The sequence below is a fragment of the Gorilla gorilla genome, chromosome 5 (assembly GCF_029281585.2).
Source record: "Gorilla gorilla gorilla isolate KB3781 chromosome 5, NHGRI_mGorGor1-v2.1_pri, whole genome shotgun sequence".
Taxonomy (NCBI): domain Eukaryota; kingdom Metazoa; phylum Chordata; class Mammalia; order Primates; family Hominidae; genus Gorilla; species Gorilla gorilla.
Window position 1 is genome coordinate 74,733,609 of NC_073229.2, and position 22,354 is coordinate 74,755,962.

Sequence of the window (22,354 nt, forward strand, 5' to 3'; positions counted from 1 at the left end):
GATAAATAACCATGGCTGGCTCTGCCCCTTCCCTTCCTTCCTTCCTTGAATTTAGACACCGTATCTGTAACTGTGCCAACCATTCTCCAACCACAAGAGAATGACAAGATTATCCCAAATATACTGAAAATGACATGGTAGAACTGCTCAAGCAAAGCCTGTGGCCATCTCTAGCCTTCTTGTTATGAGAGAATAGAAATCCCTGTTTATTAATAACCCATTTTAAGTTGGGTTTTCTATTACTTAAATCTGAATGTCTCCATAACTTATAGAAGTTTTAATAATTAATTTGTATTTTCAAATGATCTTTATTAAATTGGTGTGGATGAGTTGGGGAAGGGGAAGCAGAGACTTGTCCAGAGGCTTATTACAGGGCTTGAACCAAAGAAACAGCAATGGGAATACAACGAAAGGCAGAGTCCAGAGATATTTAAAAGAGAAGACAGATGGGGCAGGATGGATGAGGCAGCCATCTATTCTATCTTCTATATTCCTAGTTTGAAAAACTGCAGGGGTTTGGGGACTGGATGTGAGAATATTGCCATTCTCCAAAATAGATGCATAAGATGTGGTAAAAGACTGATGATTCAGTTTTGGACATGTTCAGTTTGAGATGCCAATGGGACATATATGGGAAAATGAGGAAAAAGCAGGTGACTCTGAACCTAGAGATCAAAAGTGAGGTCTAAATTTGATAGGCAGATTTCAGAGTAACCATGATATGGGGGTAAACTAAAACAGTGAGTATGGTGAGATCCCACAAGTAAAATCTAAATAGGCAAAAATGAGGCCCAGCAAACCTATTGCCAGAAAGTAGTGCTTGGTTGGGCAGCACATATATGAAAATTGGAAAGATACAGAGAAGATTAGCATGGCCCCTGCACAAGGATGAAACACTGAAATATAAATTTGTAAAGCATTCCATATTTAAAAAAAAAAAGAATGAAGATTAGTGGCTGCCTATAGGTAAAGGATGAAGGAAGGAGGGGAATAGGGAATAATTGCTAATGGGTACAGGTTTATTTTGGGGGTGATGAAAATGTTCTAAAATTAAATTGTGATGATGGTTGCACAACCTTGTGAATATACCAAAAACCACTTAATTATACACTTAAATGGGTGAACTGTATGGTATGTAAATTATATCTCAATAAAGCTGTTTTCTTCTTTTAAGTAGGCCCAAGACAGGGAATATCAAGTTATAAGTAGGAAGAGGATTCAGTGCAGAAACAGAGAGAGCCAGGGCCAGAAAGGGGCAGGGGATTAAGAGGGTGTTGTCTAGAAACCACGAAGGAAATATCAAGAAGGAATCAGTGGCCAATAATATCAAATACTGGATAGATCAACTAAACTAAAGACTGAAACAATCAATATATCAATTTGGAAATCATTGGTGAGCTAAGTGTGAGTGGTTCTAAATAGTAGCAGCAGAAGCCAGATTAAATTGAGGAATAAATGAGAGGTGAGGAATAGAAGGTAACAAAGAAGCTTTTTCAGGAAACTTTTCTTGTCAAGAGAAGAGTTGGTGACATAGGGAGATTTTGTGCTGTTGCTGTTATTTCCAATAGGAAGCACATACGATGTTTATAGGTAAGGGAAAGGAGCCAGCAGAGAAGGAGCAATTGAGGATAAAGAAGGAGGGGATGACTAATAGAATATCCCCCAAGATGGGAAGAAAAGAATTCACAACATAAGCATAAAATATCAGTGTGGACGACAGATGAATTTTTCATTGGACTGGGAAGGAAGGCTAAGATGCCAGTTAGTTCATAGGTGCAATAAGTTTAAGGAGCTATTACTTGATGCATTAATTGTGAGTCAGGAGATAAAAGGTCACTGGCTGAAGGTAAGGGAGTAGGCCTGAGGATTTCATAGGAGGGTAAACATTTAGGAATAATTATTATAGGAGAGAAATTTTAAAGGAAGAAGTTGAAAAGTTGCTACATACATTTCAAATACTTTTAAAAACTTTCATGTATTTCAGTCAATAAAAAAGGTCTTTTACATAATGAATTACCTGCAAATTTATTATACTTCGTATTAAAATTTGTAATGACCACACTAAACACATGAGCAAGTTCCCATAAATCCCTGGAGAGATGGTGTCTGCAGTCAGAATATAACCCAATGATGCTGATCCTTGGACCTCAAAAACATGGTACCCCTCAAAAACTCAGCCTTGGGGTCACCAGAAAGGCCCCCAACTGGCCATTTTCCAAGGCCCTCTGCAGCAGAGGCCATAACTCTTTGTTCTCCCTGGGTGAAAGAAGAGTGACTGGGCGGTTTTGTTATAGTTGCTGGAAAAGAAATCAAATGGTGATTTTTTGCTACTCTCTCTTTTTTTTTTTTTTTCTTTTTTTTCTGAGACAGAATCTTGCTCTTTCACCAGGCTGGAGTACAGTGGCACGATCTTGGCTCACTGCAACCTCCACCTCCCAGGTTCAAACGATTCTTCTGCCTCAGCCTCCCGAGTAGCTAGGACTACAGGCGTGCGCCACCACACCCAGCTAATTTTTGTATTTTAGTAAAGACGGGGTTTCACCATGTTGACCAGGATGTTCTCCATCTTCTGATCTTGTGATTCACCCACCTTAGCCTCCCAAAGTTCTGGAATTACAGGCGTGAGCCACCACGCCCAGCCTGCTTCTCTTAAGAGGACTCACAGCAGATGCCCTCCTAAAGTGTTCAAATAAAATAATGTTATGTCAAAGCCTTTTGTCAACTGTCATGTAGTATACACGAATCATTTTTATTATAGCTGACACCTATGTCTGCTTCCAGCACTATATTCCTTTATGCAATCTCAAGAGTCCCTCTCTCTAACCATACTGGTGTACACCAAGCTCTGAAAACAGGCATGTGCTTTCCTAAATCTTGTCTATCCTCATGCCCTTATACCAACCTGGGATTTTGCTCTCATTTCTCTGAATCTACTCAGGTACAGTGGACCCCACTTATCCACCACAGATCCATTCCAAGACCCCAGTGGATGCCTTAAACCATGAATAGTACTAAACCCTATACATACTATGTTTTTTTCCTATACAAACACACCTATGATAAAGTGTAATTTAATTAAGTAAATCTGATGCAACACATTGCCATCAATCAGAATATGTTTTCTATTCATGTCTTCCACCCACATATTTAATGTCTTTTCCATCCTAACTAAGCACTCATCATGCCCTGTGGCCATAACTTTTACAGTTTAAAGTGTGACAGCAAAACTATCAGGAATTTCTTTTTCCTTCTTCACAATTTCACAGATAGAAGATTCATTCTTGTGGTATATCTTAGAAGCTTCAGCATACAATTTTTTTTTCCTTTCCTTACTAAGTCAAGAAGTTTTACCTTTTCACTTTAAGGAAGCATTTTGTGGCTTCTCTTTGGCATATCTGAATTGCCAGCATCACTACTCTTGCACTATGGGGCCATTATTAAGTAAAATAAGGGTGACTTGAACACAAGTGTGGCAATACAGTTGACGGTAAACCTGATAACTGAGATGGCCAGAGTATAAAGTATGGATTTGCTAGACTAAGGGATGATTCACACGTTGGGCAGGACAAAGTGGGATTGGAGCAGGGCAGCTCAGGGTTCCATCGGGCTACTCAGAGTGGCATGCAATTTCAAACTTATGAATCCTTTATTTCTGTAATTTTCCACTCAATATTTTCAGACCACAGTTGGCCATGGGTAACTGAAGCCATGGAAAGCAAAACCACACAGAAGAGGGGACTACTGTACTTACCATACAACCTTCAGGCTTTAGCATAAATATCACTCCTCTTGGAAGGCTTCTCTAATCACTTGAGCTAGAAGCAACCATTTCACCAGAACTATTCCAACCATTCCTTTTCTATACATAATTTGTTACTTGGTATTTACGCTAATGATGCTTTTTTCTTTACCTGCCTTAAGCACCTATAAGACAGGAATCACGTTTTCATGGTGCCTCTACAGCACGACACTTTGTATGTAGTAGATACTTGGCCTATTACTTCTGGAAGGGGCTCAGAGATCATTCTCACATTACCAGTCATAATACAAAATCTAAGTATCAGTGACAAAAGAGACTTGACCAAGGTGACACAGTTAGTTCGTGGCAGAGCTAGAACCCAAAACCAGAATTTTGAACTCATATTCTTATAATCCTTACATTATGCCAATAATTATTGTTATTACCCTAGTTCCATTTTGCCATCCAGATCTCAAAGAGAGTCATTCTTGAGCCTTAAGATTACATAAAGATGCAAACTTTTCTGGAAAATATTTTGTTTCAATTCTAATCTAGATGAATTTAATCGGCTTGGATGCATGAAAAAAAGTGAGTTTTTGTTTGTTTGTTTTTGTTGTTTTGTTTTTGTGTTTTGTCACCATGTAGCTAAAGTCAGCGTTAATTATATGGTAGTGTTGACTCTGGTATGATAAACTCTGTGAATAGGATTAATTTGTCTTTTTTACATATGTATTGGCTGTACACTTTTACACAGCAGCCTCCGATGCTCTCATTGCATTTGTGATTCATAGTTGGAAACGGCACAGCAGTTCAGTTAGCATAACAGAAAAAACCAGTAACTATAAAATTTCAGCACTGACATTGGGAGTGACCTAGAAGGAACTGTCAAGGGCAGGGGCTCCATCTCCAACCCTTTGTTAGCCATATTGTCTAACACAGTACTTTGGACAGAAAGAGAAAATAAATGTGTTTATTTGAAAAATAATTGGGTGACACTCAATGAATACTACATCATGTGCACACTTACAACTTACGGCTGATTTAATTAGTGTAAATTAATTTAGACCTAAAACGTAACTCTAGACAAATTATTTATTTATAAAGATAACCTAATTATAGAGGATTGCTCAATAATAAACTATCACTTTCCCTAATCCACTAAATTAGGTAATTCTTAATGAAAGATGAAAATTTAATGAGATGCTGTGAAATGTGGTTATTTTGCTGGCCATTCTCCAGTGATTTGGTACAGGGACACTTGAGGAACATAATGAGGACAACAGGGCTTAGGTGGACCATTGTTTCATTTAGGATAACTTACATAATCACTGGGAAAAAACTAAAGGATTTGCCAGTTCAGTATTATAAGAAATGTCAACTAAAAACTCAATTTCTTTCAGTGAAAATTTTGGGCATATTATTCTCTGGGCTGTGAGTGACACAATTCAACACCAGAGGACAGACAATACATAGCCAGATAATTCTTGTGTTACTCAGTCCTTATCTTGTTATGTGAGTCTTTGGGAACTGCTTAACTCTTTTGGTTCCTTTGCCTGAAACAGGAAATAGAGATATTTACTCAAAAATTGGTAGATATAGAACACACTCTTCTCCTTCCTTATGTCAGACAAGGCTTCCCTTATTCCACTGAGCTCATGAATAGGGATTATTTACCACTATTCACTCTGGATATTCTCAAAGGGCATTATAATAGTCTCCATTCTACTGAAGTACTCCCAAGACCCTTTCTTATAATCTAATGGTACCTCAATTACCCATATCGCTTTCTGAAATTTCCTTAAAATCAGGATTGTCACAGCCTGACTTTCACCACAGGAATCTAGGGTAACAGTTTACCATTGTTTAAAGTCACAGCATAAAGCATTATAAATCCTCAGGAAAAGTACACTTCTTAGATAACAGGATTCTAGAAACCAGAATGAACGCTTGGTTTCTAGACTGTCTTGCTACATCAATGTGAAATCACTTCTCTTCATTAGCTGTTTAGCATAACAAGAACAAAAACACTGTATAAGTGTTTAATATGCATACATAAAACACATATTTCTGTCTATTACTGAAATGAAGTTACACTGTTCAGGCCTTGCTAGCTGCATTAATTATTTCACATTCTCATATGCTATTTATGAACATTTAAAGACTACTAAAAAGCCAGTAAAGTTTGCAAGTATGTGAAAATAAAAAGGGTTGGCAGTTATGGTTCCAAAACATACTATAAACATCTATATTATTTATTTCTAGCTTCATGAGGAAGAAACTGAAAAAATGTGTTTATTATATACTTAGTGAGGAGAAAATAGCTGGAGCTCCTCAGATGAGGAAGGTGGCTTTTTTCCCTACTGCAGAACTTTCCCAAAGCAAACTGAGTCCTGGTGCGATGATTTTTTCTCTAGGAGTATTTCTCTGACTACCTGAAAAGGAACCAGCTAAAACTTCCTGTGCAATTGGACTCCTTCCTGGGCGTGTGGGTACCAGAAGCAATACATTCTGCCAAGTAGAGCATCAAAGTACTCACTGAACTTCTTCATCTGTACAAGGGCTAGCCCAAAGCTTTTTCATGGTTCAAAGTGAGTCAGCAGATCCTAAACTCATTTTCCTCCTTTGACCACGGTAGAAATGCTGAAAGTGAGTTATCTACTTACTGAGAATGGAAGGAGAAACAGAAAGTACTAAATTCTTAGTTCAATATGACTATGATTTGTCAGAAATCAAAATATTTTCTTGGATAATTATTTTGCAGCAGCTACTACTAAAAAGCAACAAGAATATTCATTATGCTACACAAATTCTATTTTTTAAAATATGTTTAAAACCAAGTAAATTCAGAGGTATTTCTCAAAGAGAAAATCTTGCAGAAAATGGCATCTTGATAGAAAAGAGAAAAGAAAAATATTCCCTATGTCTTCCTTAAGGGAAAATATTTCATTTATGTAAGCAAAGTAGTGATGAAACATGACATTCTTTTGCAACACAGTCCCATAATTTTCACTTATAAAATAGCATTCTTTGAGTGGTTTATCAAAACAGCTTGCTGATGGGTAGCCCATCAACAAATTAAACTAATATTGCATTTAAATTTTTCAGAAAAAAATTCAAACCGAATCCATTTTGTTTCAATTTGTGACTTACATTTTTAGCACAAACTCCAGGGCAATTTTTAAAAGCCTGCAAAGATCCAGTAAGAGTTGAGATTTAGCAAATGTTGAATTCTGAGCGATGTCCTGAGAATGTGCATTTTTCTTTTCTGCCCAACCCTGAGTTCTATTTGCCCAGTTTCAGGAACTAGCACCCACTAGGATTTTTTTTTCATTTATTCATTCAATAAATATTTATTAATAACCCACTGTATACAAGGCACTGAGCCAAATAGTGGGGATACAGCCCTAAACAAGAAAGATATGGTCCTGCCCTCAAGGAGCTCACAGTCTAGTAGACGAGGCAAATACCACACAAAGATGTCAAACTGTACCAGGAATCTTATGAAGTGAGTTAAGGCATTAAACAACTACCCCCAGCTTTCCTAACCAAATGCAAGCTCAGGACAAAAATATTCAACTGAGAGATAATTAAACAAGAAATAGTTGTATCTCATTTTTTGTTTGTGCTTTAGCTGAAATATCTGATGGCTAGTATAATAATCCAAAACAGGATTATTATTCTTGTTCTATCATTTATGTGTGTGGAACTGGGTATCTCTTTTTAAAATCAAAATCTTATATTTTGGTGTTTGCACTCTGTCAATTATTTACTTCTCATCACATCTGAATGGGCTGTTCTATTGAATTAATCTCATATTCAAAAATTGTTGCTTTACGATAGTCCCGGTTTTTGATGTTTTCCATAAACTTTAATTAAGTAATTTAATAAAGACTTGGAAATTTGCAAACATTATCGTTTATTTTTATACATTTTAAAATTCAATTTTACAAAATATAATGATAGCTACCAAATACTGAATACTTATTATGAACTAAGTGGGATTTTTCTTTACACAATTTCTTGTAATTTCCTCCACCCTCCCATAACCCTGCAAGGTACTAATGGCCCTATCTTACAGATGGGTAAATCGAGGCACCGAGATGTATCACACAGCTAGTTAATATAAAGCCAGAAATGGAACCTCTGATTACCTGACTGGTTAACTTATCCTCTCAAGAATCCTAAACTTAACAGAGTTCTCACCTTCCAGGGCGATATACAGTAGAATTACTCTTCGTGCAACATTTTAATGATATTGCAATAATACATTTAAAGTTTTTAAGCAACTAGAACCCAATAAAACATCTAGGGTGGCATAAAATATCTGATTAACTAATGAAATGAAAGGCAAGATAACTTCAGGTAAATGGAGGGCGTTTAACTATGAAGTCTTTGCCAACATGAGTAAACTGCACCAAGCAGCAAACTCCAAGCCTGGCGGCGTGCAACTTTCCTAAAAAGAGGGGAAATTATCTTAGGATAAGTGGAGGTTGGCCTGAAAACTCCTAAAGAAATCCTAGGTCAGGGAGCGCTTGTGTTTCTTCAGTGGAGCTGGTTCCTGGGTGCAGTGATTAGGAGTTAATTGCCCTAGAGGGATGGTCCACGTTTTGAGAGTGGAGACTAGCACAAGCATTTAAGCACACACTACCATCATCGCTTTGCAAAAATCATCAGATGGTCCCCAATAAAACATGGAGAGCTTTATGAGAAAACAGAAATGTAAACTTGAAAATCGAAAATGAAATGCATTGCATATGGATCAAATTGTTCTGCACTAACCTCTTCGTTTATCCAAGTGAACAACCAGAGTCAACTGACAGCACCCAGAAAACACTTCCACCAGCAAAATACAAACTGTAAACTCAAGTGACATCCACCCTGTGGCTAAGATTTTTAAGGTCTGCAGCACTTTTAGGGTTTGCCTTTTCCCCTCTTGTACAACAGCTCCACTACACAAGAAATTTGCTAAAACCGTTCGCTGGGCACCAATATGAAATCACTTAAAAGGAAACATGCCACTTTCGGCTAGGGGACAGCATGTTCGTCATTCAGTGTCCTACTGGTTTCTTAACACGCATATAATTAATATTGGTACTCAGGAAAGAGAACTTCTTCTGACCTTGAGCGTGCGCGCTAAATAAATTACCTCAGAACGAAAGTGGTGCGATCTCAAAACAGCATCTGGGGAGAAAAGAGAGAAATGAGACTTCATTTAACTCCTTGTTCTTCACCTACCGAGTGACTCATGACTTACCTGGGAGACCAGGGTCGGGAAAGCACATCGCAGACGCCTGGAATTCGGTGGGACATCCTGGGGGAGGGAGGAGGAGTCCTGGGGCCATCGGTCTCTACGTGATTTCTCCGCGAGAAGTTTGCATGAAAGTTCTGGGGGAGTTGGGGAACCCCGAACTTTCCATGCCTTACTTTCTTACCCCTACGCTCCAGCGAAGGATGCGTGAAGGCGAGACTGGCGCAGCCCCGGACTACGCTCACATTACCCTTAAGGCTTTAGCAAACTGACTAAAAATTTGAGTTCTTTCCTCCCCTCCCTGCCCTCGGCATCGCCGTGGTTATTCAAACCTGGAAGACTGGAGGGCGGAGGTGAGGGCAAAAAGGGCAAGGGGCGTTAAATAAAGAAACGCACTCAGCCTGGGGAGTGGGCAATGATGGGGCTAGGGGCAGCCGAGGAGAAGGGAGCGAGCCGCGCTTCACTCTCCAAATCGGCTTAATTGTTCCTGGTAGCCCGCAGAAACCCGTCGCGGCTTGTCTTACCTCGGCTTCTTGAACGACCCGAGAAGACCGATTTCATCGGATGCCTCCCTTTCTGGAGCTTGCGGTGCCAGCAGCAGAAGAAGACGATGGTAGCGATGGTGCCCAGCAGAAGCAACAAGAGGAAGAGGGCACATTGGATGCTGTAGGGTCTCAGCAAGACGAGGAAAGCCGCGGCGATCATGGTGCGGGCGAGGCGAGGGCGACTCGACGGCGGGGCTGGAGGGCGGCGGCACAGGCACCCGCGCTGGGCGCACGCCGGGACGGCGGGCACGGGTGAGCGCGGCTCAGCGCGTCATGCCTGGCGCTCGCGGCCCCGCGCCCAGCCCAATGGCTGCGCACCCCGCGCCAGCCGCGCTACGCGAGTGATCCAGGGCTGCGGGGAGCGCTTGCCATGACTCAGCAGACAGCGACGAGGCTGCGACTCGGCGGCTGGGATCCTCTCCCCTCCCTCCCCAGGCGCCCCCGCCCCCGTCCGTGCGCAGCCCCCGGGCGCAGCCCCGCCGGGGACGCGGCGAGTGGGGAGGAGCAGCGCCGCCGCCGCGGCCGCCCGGGCCCCGCGCATCGTCCTGCGGCCGCCGCCGACCTCAGCATCCCAGAAGCCGGGCGCACGTGGGTCGGGGCGGGGACGCGGCGCTCAGGCTGCAGCCGCGGCAGCCTGCGGGGGGCGGGAATGGGGCGCCGCGGCGGGGGCTCGGCTGATGACATCACGGCCAGGCTGCGGCAGCGCGGGCGCGCGGACATGGCTGCGGCGGTTTCGGCGGCGGCCGCGGGCTGCACCCGGGCCTGAGAGCCCAGCGCCCTCCCGCGGGGCCGCCCGCCAGTCCGCGCCGTCCGCGGGTGCATTGGCCGGGTGCCTCTAGCTTCCCGGACACCCGGAGCTTCCGCCTGTCCAGCCTCCCTCGGCCAAATTGCTGCGGAGCCCGTCGTCAGGGGGCGCCAAGGAGCCAGGGGGAAAACCGTGAGGCGCTGACAGGAGCCTCCCGGCGGTGCTACCCTCCACCTCCCACCTCCCTGCGCCCCGCCCCGAGGTTGAGGCTTTGAAGGATGCAGCCGGGTGAGCTATTGCTTGTGGGGGGTTCCTCGCACTCTGAAGCGCGAGCGCCGGGAAGGGCCTTCCCTGGGAACTGGGATACTCCAGGAACGGGAGGCCCACTCCTCTCCAAGCCTCTCTAAACTAGGAGCGCTCCGGGGTAGTACGCTCTGGTCTGCAGAGGTGAACTCTTCCACCCCAAACTTGGTGCTTATCTCGCAGCTAAGAATTGGGCACTTTCGATCTTCTTGTATCCCTGGGTTTGCCCTAAAACCCTGACTCATTTAGTGCATTTGAAGGGCAAGGCGATTTCAGACTTAGGGACCTGGCAGATGAAGTAAGTTGGTACTTGGCTTATAAACATTTGGGGGAGAAATTTTTTAGGGAGTGTGAAGCAATAGTGATCTCTCACACTTGCAGGCACACTCTGTCTCCCCTTTGTCCCCTCCCCACGTTTCTTCATAACTAGCAAAAAGTATATGGCAGTTGGTGGCCAGGGGATTTAACACTGATGCAATGCCAGCACGGAAGGTATAGCGAGAGCGCTGCAGTGTGCCTTTCTGCGGACGGCCACGGCCACCTGGCCAGGAAGCGGCTGCTGCAGCAGTCAGTCTGCGGCATCTTGCGGCCTTGGCGGGCGGTGCTGTGCCGCGTTCTGCTGCCCCCAAGGCAATGCTGGCTTTCCCTGTGTGGGGCTGGATTGTTTGTTTCATTTACTTGCAAAAGAAAACTTTAATTATAATGACAAGGTAACACTTAACTGCATTTGCGGAGTTTCTTATAACGACTGTATTAGCTAGCCTCTTTTTTGGAATATTTAATAGACTGAAGAAATTGTGTCATAAAAATTTATAAAAATTTGAAAAGCAGGTAAATAATTGGGAGGAATAAAAGTTTTATTTGCTTGTAGTGATCTCAAAATCAGTGTTGTTTTCCAACTATACAAAACCGTACAGCTCTGCATAAAAGCTTAATCATTGATGTCCTTAAAGCCAGTAACATATTACCGTGTGTAAGTATTAAACCTAAAAAGGCATTGGTTAATGCAGTCTCTTAGTGCCAGCTTCATAAGCATGGAAAACAACAGATACGTTTTGTTTACAGCTGGTTTCCTTAAACAAAATAAACATTCGAATTGTTGACATGTTGCATCTCATTCATTCAGTTGTTTTGGATTGAACTCAGAAGGGCCCTTGCTTGGAGACACTGCATAAGGTGGGAATTTTGAATGGCAGCATGTAGGCTGCACTGAATTCCAGGATAGGCTTCATGGGTCACTAGCACTCAGAGTGGGTGACAGGTAGCACTACATCATGTGCATATGGCTAAAGGTTTCTTGATACCGCAGCCCACTGCAGTGAGAAACTATTCAACAATTATGCAGAGGTTATTGAAGAAAATCCTGAGAGTTTGCAATGTGTGGCACATCAGGAAAGGAAGAATTCTCCACCGCATTGACTCAACAATGGCATGGTGGAGTAATTTTAAACAACAAAACTGAACTAACCGTGTGCAGACATTGGGGGAAATAACTAACAGAATTTTGGAAGGTCATCTTTATGCTTCTCATTGACTGAAATTTGTAAGTGAGCTGAAATAGCCTACGTATCCTTGAACAGAAACATGTCAAAGACACACAGAATAGTATTCAAATTGCCCCAAACGCTATATTTTTTAACAACAAAAAGCAACTAAATAGCTATTATGGTTTTCTGAGGTATGACTTTAGCACAACTGTTATCATCCTGCGTCTTGCTGCAGCCATTTATAAGTTTCAAGTGCACACAAGAACATCATTTATCTCTCTTGGCAGGCAAATGCTTAACTGCCAGGCAATAGGATTATAGATATTTCTTTTTAGATGCATTCATTTCTGTTCTTTCCATCAGTTGTCTTAAAGATACTAATAATAAACAAACCAAATCCTTGAAATAATTTAGTATTTAGTTCCATTGTTATTTTCTGATTTGTTTGTTGCTAATTTATCATATTTTCCAAATAATAGCATACATAGTATTAATTGCTTCTGTCTGTGTGTTTATGTGGTGCCTAATGCATTGTGGAATTCAATAAATACTAAATCAGCCAAGCAGTGCTTTTTGGAAGTTAATTTAGTAGAAATTATACCTTGCCTTCCTGGTAGGTTTTTGCTTTAAAAAAAAGAATAATTGACATTGTATAAAAGTCAGACACAAAAAAAATTGTTAAGTTTGAGGATAGGGATGGAGGGGGAGAGCCATGGCTCAAATCTTTCATACAAAAAAATGAAAATTCATAATGGAAAAGTATGTATAATTTGTTGACTTTTTTATGAGAGTAAGTTATCATTGTCACCCAAAAGAAGACGAAATAGTTGGGAAAGATAGCTAAGAGAGTTTGATACCACGTATGTAGAAGATGGTCCATTATACAGCCCTTCTTCCCTTTAGATTCTCAACCAAATTGGGAATAGACACAAGGAACCATAAGGAAATTAAAATATTGTGTTAACTCTATTCAAGATAAAGTCAGATTGAAGAACACAGCTTAGCCTCAAAGCCAAAATGGGGCATCTTATTCCTTTTTCCTTACTTGGCATGCTCACCCAGTCCACAGCTGAAAAATGACAAGCTTCCCCAGCATTAGGGCAGGAAGGAACCCAACCTGTTCAAATTCCGGCATAAACACCAAAGGCAAAGGGAAGCCTGACACTTTACAATCCATAAGGCGTTCAGCATGTGTGAGCAAGAGACAGGCCCATGTGTGAGAAGGGAACTTTATACATCACTCCTGCCCACTAATGGCTAGTAGGCCCTCCTGAGTTTTTCCATCACTAAGTCTTTTCATTCCCAAAAGATAGCAGTGAGTAAGGTGCTTTAAAAAGGTGGCAGAAACATCTTCCTCAGTACTTTCTTAGAGGCAGAAAGTTGTGGCACAGGTTCCTAATGTATGGATCAAGAAGAAACATCAGAAAGAAGAAAAGTTTCCACCCTAAGCTGTGTAACAACCAGTTGAGAAAAAGGGAGGAACTGAAGATAACTCAGGTTTTGAGCTAGGGTAGAGGAATAATTTGGAAGGAGAAGATAACAAACTGCATTTTAGACCCACTGAGATGGAAGCCTCAGAAGGACATCATTGTGAAAATATCCAGCAAGCCCATGGAAATGTGGAGAGGTCAGAACCAAAAACAGATAGGGAGTCATCAACATTGTAGTTGGAGTAATGGAAATAGAGGAAATGACTAAGGAATAGATGCTAAAGAGCATCCCAGAATCAGAACTTTGGAGACAGCTTCCATTTCTGGCCTGGAGGATAGCAAAGTGGTCGAAGCCAAGTAGGGAGTGTTCCAATTTAGTGGCTTTCTGGAACAGATGCACAAATGGGAGTCTAAGGAGGGCAAGGACTGAGGACTGGTGACTAGGAGACCTCCAGAAACCTTTCAGAGAACTGATTCATCATGGCAGGAGAGGCTAAAACCAGACATTAATGAGTTGAGGGGGTAATGAAGATGAGAAAGAGGAGAGGGTTGTTGTCTACAATCTTTGCAGAAATTTAACTCTAAAGGGGATGAGTAGAAAAGCAATTAAATCCTGAATAAAGGCCAATGGTGATTATTTTGTCAGGCTAGGGATATTTGAACAAGTTTCTAGGGAATTTGGGAGATGGAGCCAGAAGAGGGAGAGAAATAATTAAAGAGAAGGGAGAAGAGGACATTCTCCTGGGGATTTGTGATTTAGCAATTTTGAGTCCCCCCAGCAGATTAGCTCTTTCTGGTCTCAGGTTGCTTTAGACTCTGCAGAGTGAAAATTGAGCCTGACTAGTTAGGATGGCTCCATGCCCATGGTTTCTTCCCCATCTAATCTGGCTACTAGTACTCAGACTTGAATAATGACTTTCAGGGAAAGATAAGGAATGTCTTGGAATGTAGCCTAGGTTGTCTGTGATTATTACCAATTTATCTAGAAGTGAGTAAATTACCCAGTTGGTAATCACACAAGGACATTACATTGAAATATTACCCCCTTGAAAACAAGAAGTTTAGGTAAGAATGGCTCTAGCAATAAATTATTAGAAATAAAGCATATTGATTTTGGCCTGGTAACTTCCTTGTTTCTAGGTGAAGTGTTTTACATGTGCTTGTATTAAAAGGTAAAGGAGCTATATCATCTGGAAGAACCTACTTCATCTAAAATAAATTTGGAGGTGATTTCCAGCCACCAGAACCAGGGAAACCATCATGTGGATAGATTACTATTTTCTTTTTAATATTTGAGTTTTTGAAAGGAAAATAATTGTAACTTGCAGTAATATCAAATATCATTTTCAGCAAATATTCCCTGGTAAAGGGCTTTATTTTACCATAATAAAAACTTTTAAAATAACTTAAAACTATACCAAGAAAATATTGCAAATGGAATTATTTCAGATTGTTGTTTTAACATTTTAGCTATTGTAGAGCCTAATTAGGTTTTGTTGTTCTATGGGTTACCGCACTGCAGAAGCCATGATAATTCCAGGAGTATGTGAGGGGAGTTCTTTTTGGGTGTGTGAGCATTACAGACTTTTCAAAAAAGTCAGCTGAGTTTGGGAGCTTAAAAACATCAATATAATTGAATTCGTCTACTATATAATGCTTTGCAGACAGTTTTTGGAAAGTAATCATTTATTATCCACAAGCAAATAGAATTTATTTATATAGTTTCCACATTGAGTGTGGGATTAGTCATGCCGCAAAATACTGAGTCATTTGGCCAGAAAATTTACTCATAGTTGTATGAACTGCCAATGGAAAATTTGAGAACTGTTCATAAATCAAATTATAAAGCTCTTAGAGTTATAAATCGCTGAACAATATTGTTCATTATTATTCAGATGGTATAAAATATTTCCACCATTTCTAAGAATGGGCAATTTACAAAGCAAGTTTGAAAGCTGAAGATATTGCCTTCTAGATCCAAGATGAAATTTGCCATATAAGTTATAAACATTCTACATCTGAAACTTCTACACTTCTTAAGTAAAAAGATAAAAAAATAAGGTAGGAGCTTTATTATTGCATAGCAAATGTTACAAGATGAATAAAATTTTGGTTATTATCTACAAATTAAGTTCTAGGTTGTGATGATAATAAAACTACAACAACATTGAATAGCTAGAGTTCCCCTATTTCTTACAATAATTCTTTGTCATTTAGGACTTTTGCATTAAATATTTTGTGCTAATAGAGTTGTATGCTAATGCATCAATGCACTCATAGCCTGAAAAAATATTGTCACTAGGAGAGCAGAAGTACTAAATGTACCAAGGAGAGCAGAAAATTGTGATGAGCAACTGATGATTAGTAAAAGATGTATTAATAATATATAGTTCCAGAGGTTATTGATACTTCAATGTAAGGACATCCCATGAATCTAGAAACAGAAAGAAAAGTACATCTTTAAAATGTTTTTGTAGCCACAAATACTTTATGGAGTAAAACAGGGCAACAAACAGCAAACACACAAATTGGAATATAGTAGAGTTTATATTTCAAAGAAGAAAGCCATTAACCTAAATCCTGTTCTTGCCAGTCCTATCTCTACTGTAGAAGTTCAAACTGGAATTCATGAGTAGGTTTCTAGAGACCTGAAATTACATGTAAAAACTTGTGTCTCATTTTGAGGACATGATCCATACCTTTCATTAGATTCTTAATGAGCTCTCCCCCAACTCCCACAATGAGAATCATCAGAATCATACAAATCCACATAGGTACTGAGGCTTCTGAACTCGTATAAGTCATTTGATCCATCAACAATGGCAGCACCTGGATACCCCTGAGACTGTAAGAAGTGTCTTGGGGACTATCCGTCCATGGTTAGCAAAGGAAACTTTCTGTTCTAAACTATAAAAGTTTAGATAAGTCTCCCAAGTGCAGGTGAGTGCTGCCACCCAAAGACTAAATGGAGATGATGTGCTGGGAGTTAATTTGTCCTCTAGCATCTTTAAACATATTGGGAGAGAGACAAATGAGTCACCTAAGGTAACTCCCACTGGGATGTCAGTTGTAACCCTAAGAGAAGAAAAGACTGTGTTAACAGTCTAGGACCACTTCCATAGACTTCTGTTATGGAAAGAAGAGATAAATTGATTCCTAAGCTGCCTTCATGCCGATTAACTACCCAATTTATAGCTAGATGTTTGAATGGATAAGCCCATTCCAAGCCAATAGGACTAGTCCTAAAAGCTAGTCTTGGGTTCACAGTCTGCAAAAATTGCTATAGTCTTAAGGCCTAAAAGAGGGACAAAAGGAATTAGTATTAGGTTCCCAGAAACAACTCACAGACATTCTGGTAAATAAAGCCACCACTCTTCCTAAATCCTTCCCCAAGCCCACATTCAACAGTCTACTGTGGAGTCTGCAGACCTGGTAATTGGTGCCCTCAATCCCACCAGGGTGATTCTGCACTCTGGTGGGAAGACTGCCCATCCAGCTGTTCAGCTTCACCTACTCGTTGTTTCTAGCGTCCCACCAGGAGTGGAATGCTATGGTTTAAATTTTTACTTCTGCAAAAACTCATGTAGAAATTAGATTATTGTTGTGACAGTATTGGCAGGTGGGACCTTTGAGAGGTGATTAGACCATGAGGGCTCTGCCCTCATGAATGGATTAATGCTGTTATTTTAGGAGTGGATTTGTTATAAAAGAGCTAGTTCAGCCTCCTCTCTCTCTCTCTCTTTCTCTCTCTCATCTTCATCTTCCACCATGTGATGACACAGCAAGACAGCAAGGCACTCACCAGATGCCAGCACCTTGATATTGGACTTCCCAGCCTCTAGTACTGCAAGCCAATAAATTTCTGTTCATTATGAATTACTAAGCCTGTGGTATTCTGTTTTAACAGCACAAAACAGACCAAGACACCACTCTTGCCATATTTGTGGACCTCAACTCCCTCTCCACCACCATATTTCCAGGATACTAGGTCTCAATGTCACATCATCATGATCACATATTGTTACAGTATGAAGCTGGTTATTTCATTATGTGACTGTTTCACTCCAGTGGGCAAGTCCAGTTTCCTGATGTATCCCGATCTCTCAGTCTGGCTAGTTCTTTTTGCTCCAAGTTCTGTTCTGATCCTCTAGGGTTTGGTGACATAACATTCATGCATTCCACACAGAAACAGACCTTGGATCAATATGATTTCCTGGGTGCTTCAGACCCCCCTCTGGGCCTAGTGGGCACTGTTCTTTGCACACTTTCAGTCTGTGGTCATTTGTAATGAGGCAGGAATCTACCTAGAGAAGATATTGCAGGATTGTAGTTAATGTATCAGACTTCCTGGTGGTTTGCCATCTGGTGAGCTGTTAAAAGTCTAGGTCTTAGTGCCTAGATTAAGGGGCACCAACAGCACCCTGGGAGTTGATTGGTATGATCATTATTCACCTGTGCCACTTCCCCAAAAGGCATGGAATAACATGCACTGGTCATCCTCATTACTGAATGGCTACCTTGATGTGGACCACCTAGTTATCTGTAGCAACACCTAGCACTTATTGAGTATCTACTCTCTGCTAAATGCTTTACGTGCATTTACTCATTCAATCCTCACAGCAGCCCTGAGTAGGTACTACTCTTATTCCTATTTTATGGATGAGAATTCCAGGGCTTAGAGATGTAAGGAATTGCCTAAAGACCACACACCTAGCAAGTGGCATCAAAATTCTTCAGCACTTCACAAACCACACAAACCATTCCTGTTGCATGTTTTCCATTTGCACTGCCTCCCTGCTTCATTTGCACTGCAGCTCTTCCCCTAAAGGAAATCCTCTTAGTTGGAGCTTGCTGAGCAGCTACTCTTCCTCTCTTCTGACTCTCCTTAGGCTACCCCTACCCAGATTAATGAAGGCCAACCCGACACTCCAGCAGAACGTCAGATGTTTCCTTGTACACAAGAGATGCGGTCCTCTCCTTTAGCCTGTGAGGAATTTACCTAGGCCACACCTCCTAATCCAGCAATTTCACAAGACTCTTTGTATTAAAAAATTATAGTTTCACCCTTACCATTTCATTGCCATGTCTCCATCATTATCGCTTGGGTAAATTTGACCCAGCATCTCCAGAAAACTGAAGAAGCTTAGCGGGGCCAAGCTGACTCCTACTTTGGTAAAACGGCTCTATGGGAGACCACCTGGCTGTCCTTTATAAAAGAGAAAGCTATAATAATTTTTTCTTTATATTTTTACAAAAGATTGAGGTTTGTCTAATATAGACTCATAGGCATCAAGGTTAATTAGCTATGTTTATTGAAGCCCTCCCCTGTCCTCAATGCTATAAACTCCCCTCCTACTCTCACATGTTTGACCTAAACTTGTATGGGGGTAATCTGGTTCAATTTGCTTCAATTAATAATAAAATATTACTATTAATAAATTAATATAATTTATTACTATTAATAAATTAATATAATTTATTACTATTAATAAATTAATATAATATAACTAATACAATACTAGTAGTGGTATAATAAAATACTATTAAATTAATGTTATAATTACAATATTAATAATATACTTAGTTATAAAATAAAATATATTTTTGTAATAATATTGATATAATTATATTGTTAATTAATAATATAAATAATTATTGTTATAAAATAAGAAAGTAGTAATTATATTATTGCAATTAATATTATAATTAATATTAATTAATTTATATTATTATATACCTGACATATCAACTCATAATGGGGTATTTTATTATTCCCATTTCACAGATGGAGAGACAGAAGCACAGAAAGATTACATGGGTAGTAAGTATTGGAGCTAGGATTATGGATCAGACAGTTTGGCTTTAAAGCCTATGATTGTAAGTACTTATGTGACCTGCTTTGTAAGGGTTTCAGACTGGAAGACTATCTTGAAATAACTACATAGCGAAACTGTACCTCTACCAATAAAAAAGAGTATCTCACTAAGCTTTCTATCTTTTCATAGAAGGACAAGTTTAGTCTTTCCCTCTTTCTGTGAACAGGATGTACATTTGCCCAAGGTTCTGTGTCCTGCTGACTGTTTTAACAACTTCTCTACCATAAAATCAAAGACTGACAACATTGTCCCCAAATGCCATCCCTGCTAAGTCCCCTGTTCCTTTGTCTTTTTGTCTTTTTTTTTTTTTTTGAGATGGGGGCTTGCCCTGTTGCCCACGCTGGAGTGCAGTGGCCTGATCATAGCTTACTGTAGCCTCCATCTCCCAGGCTCAAGCAATCCTCCTGGCATAACCTCCCAAGTAGCTGAGACTACAAGCAGGCACCACCATACCTGGCTAATTTATTTTATTTTTAGTAGACGAAGTCTCATTATGTTACTCAGGCTGGTAATTCTTGGCTTCAAGCAATCCTCCCACCTCTGTCTCCCAAGTATTGGGATTACAGGTGTGAGCCTCCTCACCTGGCCTCTTCTCAGTCTTTGACACTTCTGAACCTCGACGTTAGGTTGCATACTTTGATCTCACTCTACCCATCTATCCATCCTTGCTTTAATATAGCTTCCTGGGCCTCAGCTGGCTTAAAGAGGTTCATCCCATTTCCTTGAGCTTTCTTCTTTGACCAACACTTGCATTCTCCATCCTTAACTGGTTTCTTAGTTCTGACTTGCCCTATGGCTAACCACACCCAAATATGCCAATACACTGAGAGAAGATGGCCTTTTACCTTCCTTTTCATTTTGATTACGAGTTTATTGATAGCACTTTCACTCATAAATATATAATAAATGTATTTTTCTAAATGACCTTCATAGGGATAGGGAAATAACTTGATAAAATGTGTAATGTAGCTGATCATTTGTTTTTTTTAAATTTTAATGTTGCTTCAAGGTGGTAAGAAAAAATATCAGAGTAAGGAGAGAAATGATTGGTAACAGGTAAGATGGGAACTCCACTTAAGATGATTTATTAAGTAAATTATCTAAAATATGTGACTCAGCACATTAATTATATTTAGACCTTAACTTTTGATAGTATAAAATTACAAAGTTAATGGAGATAATGGTGAATGGTAACCAGTTATTTCATTAATATATGATATTAGGCCAGGCATGGTGGCTCATACCTGTAACACCAGGACTTGTGTCAAAAAACTGTTTAGAAATATTATTTAGCAAATAGATATGTTGATGTTGTTAGGAGCTAGGATTTTCAGTGAGAGAGAAAAATGCATTATAAAATCAGAGGATCTCTTGAGCCTAGAAGTTCAAGGCTGCAGTAAGCCTTGATAGCGCCGCTGCACTCCAGTCTCTGTGACAAAGCGAGATCCTGTCACACACACAAAAAAATTTATATATATACATATGTGATATTAACATAGTGTATAATGGGATAGATATTTCAAAAAGAGATGATCTCATCTTTTCATATTATAATTGATTAGATTAATATTTGAGAGTTGAATCGCTCCTGATTTTTATGCATAAGCATTGATTCTTGGGTCAGAATTACATATTACATTTTGTGAATTTACAAAATTGGTCCAAAAGTTATTAATGTTGTAGAATACATTTACTTAAAGCAAAAAGCATAATAATCTCATTTTGCTCTCAACTTTCAAGATGAATAGAAAGTTCCACATTAACAAAAAAATGTGAAATAGAAAACAGTTCACATGACTTATAGTCCTCCTAAAATAGAACTTGTAATTGATTTTACTCCTCTCTAGGCTTAACTCTGAACCTGTGGTTTGTTTTTTGTTTGTTTGTTTGTTTGTTTTTTGAGACCGAGTCTTGCTCTGTCACCCAGGCTGGAGTGCAATGGCATGATCTCAGCTCACTGCAACCTCCATCTTCCGGGTTCAGGCAATTCTCCTGCCTCAGCCTCCAGAGTAGCTGGGGTTACAGGCACTTGCCACCACGCCTGGCTAGTTTTTGTATATTTAGTAGAGATGAAGTTTCACCATGTTGGCCAGGCTGGTCTCGAACTCCTGACCTAAGATGATCCGCCTGCCTCGGCCTCCCAAAGTGCTAGGATTACAGGCGTGAGCCACTGCGCCTGGCCTGTTTTTTTATAAATATGAGGGAAGGCACATAATTATTGGGGAGACAAGTAGTAACACAATAATAGCCAAGAAGAAAATGTTCAGAGGCCCTAGAACCACAGGAAAATTTTAGAGTCCCTCTGAATTTTGCATTTACTTTCTTGTGCAAATTTTCAGATAGTTCTGCCTGTGCCTGCAGGCTTTTTATTGACAATTGATTGGGATAAGTGACACTGTGGAGCAGGTGAAGATTGCCTTCCACTTTTCCCAGCCTCTTATTTCTGTGCTATTACCTCTGTGCTATAGTCTTCTTCGTGAACACATCAACATGAAAGTAAGCCAGCCACACTGTTTAATTTCCGATAAGACAAAGGCTGGGTCATTTAGCACTTGGTTCTTTTGCCAGGTCAGGAGCAACAGAGGGACTCTGGTACAGATGATGAAGCTAACATGTGGAGCCAGTGATACCAGCAATACTAGGGTTATTGATCCAGTAATACAGATAAGAGCATGCATGAAGAAAAGAGCAAAAAAATAAACCCCTTTGCCACTGGAAATAGAGCTTGGTCAGTGGTAGGATGGATCATGTCAGAACATGGAAATTAGAAATACAAGCCATATCCAATAGAACAGTAATAACCCAGCAAACAAATAGTGTAGATCAGGTACATTGTCAGTATCAGATGTCCGTAGGGAGATAGCAGGTGGAAGTATTGGCAACGGAAGGAATCTATTGGCTGGCAACAAATAGACACACAGGCAATCAGGAGGTATGAGGAGCCCTGCCATTTTGTATCAGTCAGAGTTCCGGCAAGAAAT

The 22,354-nt window shown here is 40.3% G+C and overlaps 2 protein-coding genes and 1 pseudogene across 19 annotated transcripts in view; 2 read left to right on the plus strand and 1 right to left on the minus strand.

Moving 5' to 3' along the window:
* DST (dystonin) overlaps positions 1 to 9,991 on the minus strand; it is a 494,942-nt gene extending 484,951 nt beyond the window's left edge. For 3 of the 9 annotated variants that reach the window (XM_055391863.1, XM_055391862.1, XM_055391852.1), the window contains exons 1-2: positions 9,512 to 9,991; positions 8,886 to 8,920 (exon numbers count right to left, since the gene is read on the minus strand). In XM_055391863.1, coding sequence (XP_055247838.1) covers positions 8,886 to 8,920; positions 9,512 to 9,692 — 216 coding nt within the window. In that variant the 5' untranslated portion in view covers positions 9,693 to 9,991. Of the gene's footprint in view, positions 1 to 8,858; positions 8,921 to 9,511 lie in introns of all 9 variants that reach the window. The other 6 variants (XM_063707674.1, XM_063707672.1, XM_063707670.1 and 3 more) reach the window with 3 other exon arrangements.
* On the plus strand, positions 817 to 929 carry LOC115935069 (uncharacterized; annotated as a pseudogene).
* A 61-nt stretch (positions 9,992 to 10,052) lies between the features above and the next one.
* BEND6 (BEN domain containing 6) overlaps positions 10,053 to 22,354 on the plus strand; it is a 72,281-nt gene continuing 59,979 nt past the window's right edge. For 4 of the 10 annotated variants that reach the window (XM_055391872.2, XM_055391873.2, XM_019028662.3 and 1 more), the window contains exon 1: positions 10,211 to 10,565. Coding sequence is in view for 1 of the 10 variants with exons in the window: in XM_055391871.2 (XP_055247846.1) it covers positions 19,283 to 19,318 (36 nt within the window). In the remaining 9 variants the exon portion in view is untranslated. Of the gene's footprint in view, positions 10,566 to 19,282; positions 19,375 to 22,354 lie in introns of those variants that run through there. The other 6 variants (XM_063707678.1, XM_063707679.1, XM_055391871.2 and 3 more) reach the window with 5 other exon arrangements.